This window comes from Malurus melanocephalus, unplaced genomic scaffold (genome assembly GCF_030028575.1).
Source record: "Malurus melanocephalus ecotype Western Australia unplaced genomic scaffold, MMel_1.1 scaffold_1118, whole genome shotgun sequence".
In the NCBI taxonomy this organism is placed as follows: domain Eukaryota; kingdom Metazoa; phylum Chordata; class Aves; order Passeriformes; family Maluridae; genus Malurus; species Malurus melanocephalus.
Genome location: NW_026624350.1, coordinates 44,096 through 52,438, shown reverse-complemented (window position 1 = coordinate 52,438; position 8,343 = coordinate 44,096). Strand labels below are relative to the sequence as shown.

At 60.6% G+C, this 8,343-nt stretch overlaps 1 protein-coding gene across 1 annotated transcript in view; it reads left to right on the top strand.

Annotated features, from left to right (window-relative positions):
• Positions 1-8,337, top strand: part of KHSRP (KH-type splicing regulatory protein) — a 9,889-nt gene extending 1,552 nt beyond the window's left edge. The window contains exons 2-20 of the mRNA XM_057387022.1: positions 386-610; positions 728-766; positions 1,257-1,296; positions 1,619-1,668; positions 1,779-1,850; positions 1,937-1,994; positions 2,374-2,545; positions 2,785-2,883; positions 2,961-3,059; positions 3,674-3,776; positions 3,866-3,966; positions 4,163-4,304; positions 5,173-5,333; positions 5,598-5,716; positions 5,793-5,881; positions 6,414-6,605; positions 7,016-7,093; positions 7,177-7,337; positions 7,965-8,337. Coding sequence (XP_057243005.1) covers positions 386-610; positions 728-766; positions 1,257-1,296; positions 1,619-1,668; positions 1,779-1,850; positions 1,937-1,994; positions 2,374-2,545; positions 2,785-2,883; positions 2,961-3,059; positions 3,674-3,776; positions 3,866-3,966; positions 4,163-4,304; positions 5,173-5,333; positions 5,598-5,716; positions 5,793-5,881; positions 6,414-6,605; positions 7,016-7,093; positions 7,177-7,337; positions 7,965-7,973 — 2,009 coding nt within the window. The 3' untranslated portion in view covers positions 7,974-8,337. The remainder of the gene's footprint in view (positions 1-385; positions 611-727; positions 767-1,256; positions 1,297-1,618; positions 1,669-1,778; positions 1,851-1,936; positions 1,995-2,373; positions 2,546-2,784; positions 2,884-2,960; positions 3,060-3,673; positions 3,777-3,865; positions 3,967-4,162; positions 4,305-5,172; positions 5,334-5,597; positions 5,717-5,792; positions 5,882-6,413; positions 6,606-7,015; positions 7,094-7,176; positions 7,338-7,964) is intronic.
• Positions 8,338-8,343: the final 6 nt, after the last annotated feature.

Below are 8,343 nucleotides of genomic sequence, written 5' to 3'. Positions count from 1 at the left end.
GGTCTCGTGGGGGCCGTTTTGGGGTCTCTCGTTGTTTGGGCCCTGCCTCCGAGAGATTTTAGGGTAGTTGGGGGGGCTTCTGCTTGTGCCGGGGGGGGGGGGGGGCTTTATTTTCGGCTGAGCGTCCCAGGCATTTTGGAAGATTCTCTGCGAGTTCTCAAGGCGGTTTGGTTGTGGGGGGGTTGGGGCGCAGCTTTGGGGCCTCCTGGGAGGTTTGGGGGGTTCCTTGAGGGGTTTGGGTGGTCCCTGGTGGGTTTTGGGAGTCTGTGCGTGAGTTTGGGGGGGGACATTTCTCAGGGTGACCCCTCGGTGGCTTTTGGGGAGTTTTTAAGGTACCTTGGGCAGTTTTGGGACCGTCATTATGAGTTAGTGGGGAGGTTCTGAGGGAGTTTGGGGGTCCTGTGGGGGGAGGTTGTGGGAGTCTCGTGTTTTTTGGTGCTCCCTGGGGCCTTCTGCCTCCCCGGCTTTGGGGTGACGCCCTCCCTTACCCACCCCCCCCAGATCGCGGCCAAGATCGGGGGGGATGCGGCGCCRCCGGTGCCAAACAACAACCCTCCCCCTCCCGACTTCGGGGGCTTCGGGGGGCAGAAACGACAGCTGGAGGATGGCGGTAAGGGGGGTATGGGATCCCCAAACCCGGCTTGAATTCCCCACASCGCGGGGCACCCCCAAAGCCTGGGGGGGGGCGATCGGGGGGGTTCCTAATGCTGCGCCCCCTYCCCCCCAGACCAACCTGAGAGCAAGAAACTGGCGGCACAGGGGGATGGTGAGTGCGCATTCGGGGGGTCCCGGGCAGGCGATTGGGGAGCAGCACATTTGGGGGGACTCCTGCAGTCCCGGGCTGTTCCCAGGCGGGGGGCGCTGGGGAAGGTCCCAGGGAAGTGGGGGGTTCCCCAAAGGGGATTTGGTGGCCTGGGAAGGATTGGGGTGGTCAAAGGGAAACTTGGGTGTCCTGGAGAGATTTCAGGGGCTCCTGGGGGAGGACTCAGGAAAGGGGGGTTAAGGGGGAGTTTGAGGGGAGAGGTTGAGGGGGTCCAGGGGGAGGTTGGGGGTTGGGCGGTTTGGGGTGCCTAGAGCAGGTTTGAGAGGCCTCGGCGGGTTTCTTAGCAAGTCCTTGGAATGGTTTGGGAGATTTTGGAGGGTTTTGGGGACTGGGAGAGGTTGGGGGGGGGGAGTTGGGGGTTTTGGGGGAAAGTTGGGGCACCCCCAGCACCCCCACATCGGGGGGACCCCCACAGGTCAGATTCCCCCCCCAGCGCTGCCGGCACCGATGGGGCCCATTCACCCCCCACCCAGGTATGGGGGGCCAGGGGGTTTTGGGCGAGTATTGGAGGGGGTGGGAGGGGTTCTTTTGGGGGTCCTGGGGGGAGCTTGAAGGGGAGGGTTCCTGGGGGCGGTCCTCGGGATTTGAGGGTTTTTTTAGGGGGATACTGAAGGTTTTGGGGGGAGGTTTGCGGGATCCTTGAGAGGGGGGTTGAAAGTTCTGATGGATTTTGTGGGGTTTTGGGGTGGTTTTAAAGTGTCCTTGGGGAGTTGGGGGGCTGTTGGTGGGTTATGGGGGATTTTGGAGTGCCCAGGGGGTTTCTGGGGTTCCCATGAACTCCTGGCACCCCCCCAGGACAACGGTGACGGAGGAGTACCGGGTCCCCGATGGAATGGTCGGCCTCAGTGAGTCTGGCAGGGTCCTGGAATGTCTTTGGGGGTCCTGGGGCATTGGGGACCCCATAGAGGATTTCAGAGACATCCCCAAACCATGCTCTGTGTGTCCCCCCTCGCAGTCATCGGTCGCGGGGGGGAACAGATCAACAAGATCCAGCAGGACTCGGGGTGCAAAGTGCAGATCTCCCCAGGTATGGGGGGGCTGAGCCCACCAAAACCCCTCTAGGCCCCCCAGATTATGGGGGACAACCCCACTGATCCCCCCATGCTCTCCCAGACAGTGGCGGGTTACCGGAGCGCAGCGTGTCCCTGACGGGCTCCCCAGACTCTGTGCAGTGAGTGACTCCAAACCCTCCTGGGAACCCCAAAACCCCCTCAGTAATCCCGAAATACTCTTGGGACACCCACAGATCCTCCAGAACTCCCTTAGGGACCCCCAAAATACCTCTTTAGGGGTCCCAATTCCCCTCGGGACCCCCAACCCCCCCCCAGATCTCCCCCGCACCTCCTCAGAGACCTCCCAAATCCCTTCCAAGCTCCCCAGTGACCTCCCAGATTCCACTGAAGTCTCCCAAAACCCTTTCCAATCTCCCCAAAACTCACAGATGACCCTTAAAAATCCCTTCCAGATCTCCCAGTGACTCCAAAACTTTCCCAAATCTTCCCCTAAACCCCCCTCAAATCCTCCCAGTGACCCACCCAACCCGTCCCCAGGAAGGCGAAGGCACTGCTGGACGACATCGTGTCACGGGGCAGGGGGGGGCCTCCGGGACCCTTCCCTGACGCTGCCAACGGCCAGAACGGGACAGTCCAGGAGCTGATGATCCCAGCAGGGAAAGCGGGATTGGTCATCGGGAAGGGCGGGGAGACCATCAAACAGCTCCAGGTGCTCCCCAAATTCCCCTGTGGCGGGGCTCAGGGAGGGTGTGAGGAGGTTTGGGGGATTTTGGGGTCACTGGGTGGGGGTTGGGGTCCCTGAGGGAGGTTTAGGGGTCTCTGATCACCCCCACGGGATTGGGAAGAGGGGRAGAGTATCCAACAGCTCCAGGAACCCCAGAACTGCCCCAGGGAGTCTCTGGGTGGTTTTGGGAGGGGTCAGCACTGAGGGGTCCCGGTGCCCCCCAGGAACGAGCAGGGGTGAAAATGATCCTGATTCAAGACGGTTCCCAAAACACCAACGTGGACAAACCCCTGCGGATCATTGGGGAGCCCTACAAGGTGCAGGTGAGAGGCACCCAAAAATCACCCCAAATAACCCCAGAGTGGCCCCCAAACTGATCCCCCCCAAACCCCCTTCCCAGCAAGCGTGTGAGATGGTGCTGGACATCCTTCGGGAGCGCGACCAGGGTGGATTTGGGGAGCGCTCGGACTATGGTGCCCGCCTGGGCGGAGGCATTGATGTGAGTGTGCCCACAAAATCCCCTTTGTCACCCCAAAATCCCTTTTGGCACTCTAGAATTCCATTTGGCACCCATGAATTCTATTTCATTCCATTCCTAAAATCCCATTTTTTACCATCACAAAATCATCATTTCTCAATCCAGAAAAGCCCATTTTTCAAACCAAACCACATCTCACCCCAGATTTTTGTGTGAATTTTCACACAAAAATGCCAATCTGAGGTCCCATTTCTCACTCTAAAAACCTGTTTCTCAAACCAAATTCCTGTTTTTTCATTTTTAAACTTGCATTTTTCAAATAAACTTTGTTTTCCAATCTAAAAGGTTTTAGTTTTGAATCATAAATCAGTGCTATTTTTCAGTTATAGAAGTTCCTGGTTTTGGGGAAAAAAACGTATTTTTCAATGAAAAAAATGCCATTCTTCAACATGAAAAATCCCAGTTTACAATAAGCCCATTTTTGAATGCAAAAATTCTGATTTTCACCCCAAAACTCACATTCAATAATCCAAACACCCCCGTTTTTCACTCAAAAAGAATCCCCCTTCTCCATCCCAAGCCCTTTTTTCTGAGGCGGGGGTCAGGACCCTCAAATGCCCCAAATGCCCCCCCAGGTACCGGTGCCGCGACACTCGGTCGGAGTCGTCATCGGCCGCAGCGGGGAGATGATCAAGAAGATCCAGAACGACGCCGGGGTGCGGATCCAGTTCAAGCAAGGTTTGGGGAGCCCCTTCCCCCCAGTAAGGACCTTTCCCCATTGATCTGGGGGCGTGGGGACCCCCTGTAACGCCCCACAAACCCCACAGATGATGGGACAGGGCCGGAGAAAATCGCCCACATCATGGGACCCCCGGAGCGCTGCGAGCACGCGGCCAGGATCATCAACGACCTGCTGCAGAGCCTGCGGGTATTTGAGGAGGGGGCTGCGCTTCACGGGGCCACAGGAGCTGTGTTAGGGGAGGATTAAAAGCTGGTTTTGAGGCCAGGAGGGTTTGTTTGGTGGAGGAGTCGGGAGCTGTTTTAGGGGCAGGGATGTTTTCTGGGGGGGCATGTCCGCCCTGGTTTGGGTTCTGTGCCTCCCCTAATGCCCCTCCTCCCCACAGAGTGGCCCTCCAGGACCCCCTGGGCCGGGGCTGCCTCCWGGGGGCCGGGGCCGGGGCCGGGGCCAGGGCAGCTGGGGCCCCCCCGGCGGAGAGATGACCTTCTCCATCCCCACCCACAAGTGTGGGCTCGTCATCGGCAGAGGTGAGATGGGGGTGAGCTCCAGGATCCCCTAATTCCCCACCAAACCTCCCCCAGGACCCCGCACCCCACACTTCCCAGTTCCTCCTGTGGCTCATGAAATGCCTACAAATGCMCCCAAAATCGCTCCCCAGACTCCCCAAATCCCTCTCTAGACTCCTGCTAATTTCTCCTCTGAATCCCTCCTGACTCCCGCACCCAAATACCCGCAAAATCCCCTCACGGCACCCCCAGACCTCAAAAGGGTCTCTGGACCCCAAATTCACCTCCCAAATCTTCCCCCAGTTCCCCCCAAAATCCCTCAGAAACACTCCTCGTTCTTCTTCTGAACTCATGTAACTCCTCTGGACCCCCATCGACCCCCATAAGTTCCCCCAGATAATTCTGAGCCCTCCGCAAACCTCCTGTAACATCTCCAAAAGCTTCCCCAAATACATCCGCACCCACTCCTACCTGATCTCCCACCCCAAAGAGCCCTTTTTCCTCTGTCATGTAAAGGGTGCACATTGCGGGGAGGTTGGGGGTTCCCACACTGGGTTTTGGGGTTTCCCAGGGGAGTTTGGGGCTCTCGGGAGGGTGGTGGGAGATCCTGTGGGGCTTTTGGGGTCCCAGGGTAGAGTTTGGGGTTCCCCAGTGAAATGTTCTGGGATTCCCTGAGCGTTTTGGGGGTTCCCAGGGGATTTTGGGGTCTGGGAAGAGTTTGGGGGACCTGGGAGGGTTTTGGGGTTCCCCAGGGGAGGTTTTAGAATCTGCTGAGGGGTTTTGCGGTTCCCATGAGGGTTTTGTTAGTCTCAGGGAGGATTGGGCATTCCCAGGGGGCTTGGGGGATTTTGGGGTGCCCCCACTGACCGTGGGGGGTTTTGGGGTGCAGGGGGGGAGAACGTCAAGGCCATCAACCAGCAGACAGGGGCGTTTGTGGAGATCTCACGGCAGCTCCCTCCGAATGGGGACCCCAACTTCAAACTGTTTGTGATCCGTGGGACCCCTCAGCAGATCGACCATGCCAAGCAGCTAATCGAGGAGAAGATTGAGGTGGGGACACCCTAAAAAAATTTATAGGGCACCCCAAAACTCCCCCAAATCCCCAAAAAAGCCCAAAACCTTGCAAGAACCGCCAAAACTCGTGRGAGTCTCGGTGTTGCTCTCTTGTGGGGAACGTGTGGTACTGTAAGATCCCTCCCAGATGCCGCCCAGGATCCCCATACCCTCCACCACAAACCCAGATATCTTTGAGGGGCCCCAGAACCCCTCCTGGGGTCCCCCAAATCTCCCCTAACACCCATTTTCCACCCCCAGGGCCCGCTGTGCCCCGTTGGCCCTGGTCCTGGCCCAGGGGGTCCCCCTGGACCTGCTGGGCCTATGGGCCCCTTCAACCCCGGACCCTTCAACCAGGGCCCCCCTGGAGCCCCCCCACAGTGAGTACTGGCCTTTTTCGGGGGGTTCTGGGGGATTCCCCCAAAATCAAACACCTCTGACCCCCCTTYTCTGCAGCCCGGGGGGACCACCCCCCCACCAGTACCCCCCCCAGGGCTGGGGCAACACGTACCCCCAGTGGCAGCCACCAGCCCCTCACGACCCCAGTGAGTATTGCGAACCCCCGGGACTTGCCGGGGGGGCCCACTTCTTGGGGAGCCTGCCAAGGGTTTGGGGAGCCCCCGCAGGGCCGGCCCACTGGGTTTTGTGGGTTTGGGGGGCCAAAGCTGGGGTAGAGCCCAACGGTGTGTGTGATGTTACCCCTTGGTTCTAGGAGTGCTCCGGGATTTTGGGGGCTGGGCCCTGAGTTTGGGAGTTAACCCGCATTTGGGGGACACCCCCTGACTGATGCTGGGGTTTTTGGGCCTCCTGGTGTGATTTTAGGGCAGTGGCAGACCCCAAGTTGTGACCACTCGGGTTATGGGTGGGACCGTGAGTGTGGGGTCCCTCACTGAGCTCACCCTGGGCGCTGTCTGAACAGCCCCCGTCAGACCCCAACTCCCCCTGGGCCCCGTGTCAACGGCCCCAGTGGACTTGGAGAGCACCCTGTGTTTATAGCGAGGGGAGCCCCGAAGTTGGGGCCTCCCCCAGACTGGGGGCTCTCCTCGGCTGACACCATGGTTTTGGGGCCCCCCCCAGGCAAGGCGCCCGCCCCGGACCCCAACGCGGCCTGGGCCGCCTACTACTCGCACTACTACCAGCAGCCCCCCGGGCCCGTGCCGGCGCAGCCCCCGCCCGCCGCCCCGCCCGTGCAGGGGGAGCCCCCCCAGCCCCCCCCCACCGGCCAGGCCGACTACACCAAGGCCTGGGAGGAGTACTACAAGAAACTAGGTGGGCACTCGGGATTTGGGGGGGTGAATTGGGTGGGCCTGGGAACCTCCAAACGCCMCCCCCGCCCCGGGACTCCCTTAACTGGTGTTAGTCCAGGCCCCCGGAATCCTCCTGGGACCCACAAATCTCCCCCTGAGGATSCTCCAAACGCTCCCTGTGACCCCCTGACATTCTCCAGGAGCTAAAGCGATCACAGAGACTTCTGAAACCCACCCCTCCCCCAGGACCCCCCCAAACTACCCTGGGGATCCTAAATCTTCTCCCCTGCCCCTCTAAACGGCCCGTGGGTGACTGTAAGAGCCCTCTGTCACGCTGGGAACCCCAAACCTGCTCCTCCGTCCCTTGTAACCCTGCCTGGGGACCCCTGAACCCCCGCCGGGGTCCCATAACCTCTCGGTGCCGTTCCCCAGGCCAGCAGCCGCAGCAGCCGGGGGCACCCCCGCAGCAGGATTACACCAAGGCGTGGGAGGAATATTACAAGAAACAAGGTGTGTCCCCCCAGACATTTTCTGCATGGGGGCTCTGGGGACATCCCCCCCAGCCCTGACCACCCGTGCTGTGTCCCYCGCAGCAGCCCAGGTGGCTTCGGGGGGTGGTCCCGGGGCCCCCCCTGGCCCCCAGCCCGACTACAGCGCAGCCTGGGCCGAGTATTACCGGCAGCAAGCGGCGTACTACGGGCAGACCCCCGGGGGGGCCGGGCCCGCCCCTCCCCCCGCGCAGCAGGGACAGCAGGTACGGCACCCCTGGCACCCCAAACCCCCCTCGGGACCCCCAGAGTTACCCTCTCCGGGAARCTACAAAGTGCCAGGCCAATCTCCCTGCCCAGGGAGGATTTTGTGCTGATAGACACCCCCTCCCCCCGACACTAAAATTCATTGAATTGATTAAATCCCTCTGCCTGGGACCAGCAAAACCAACCAGGAGGCCCCAAAACTTGCAAAAAAAAAAAAAAAAATGAGGATCCTCCAAAGCCCCCCAAGACCTTCCTGCTGGAGGATGGTTGGCACTGCAGGAACTCCCCCAGCATGTCCTGACCCTCAAAATTTCAACAAGGGGCCCMTCCATGGACCCTGAACCCCAGCCCAGGATACCTAAAACACCACTGGGACTGTCACAAATTCCCCTGGGGACCTCCAATCCATTCCTGGTACCCCAAACAACCAGGAACCCCCAAAACTCCTTGAAAACAGCTTTGGCACATCGCACACCACCCATGGGTGGGGGGGGTGGGGGTGGTATTGCAGGAGCCCCTCCAGCACATCCTGATGCCCCCTGAGGACCCCAGGGACACCCCAGAATCCCCCTGGGGGGTCTGGGGTYCCCTGGAGCCTCCCACCCACCCTGCTTCCCCCCCTGCAGGCTCAGTGACCCCAACGTGCCCCCCCATCTGTGACCCCCTTTTGTTTTGGGCGAGCGGCCGCGGCCGGACGGGGCGAGCGGTCCCCCACGACCCCCCAAACCCCCCCTGGGGGGAGGTCTCCCCCCTCCCCCACCCTTTCTCCCCCCCAACCCCCCCAGAGCCGCTCGAACATTCCTGGGAGCCACTGGGGACCCCCCGAAACCGCCCCCGGGGACCCCTCAAATGCCCCCAGGGACCCCCAACCACCTGGGGAACCTCAAAACCCACCCCAAACCTCCCCATCTCCTTGTGGGCACCCCCAGACCCCCTCATGGGGACCCCAGCAATCCCTCAATGGCCCCTAACGCCCCCTTGGGGATCCCCCAAATCCCCCCGGGG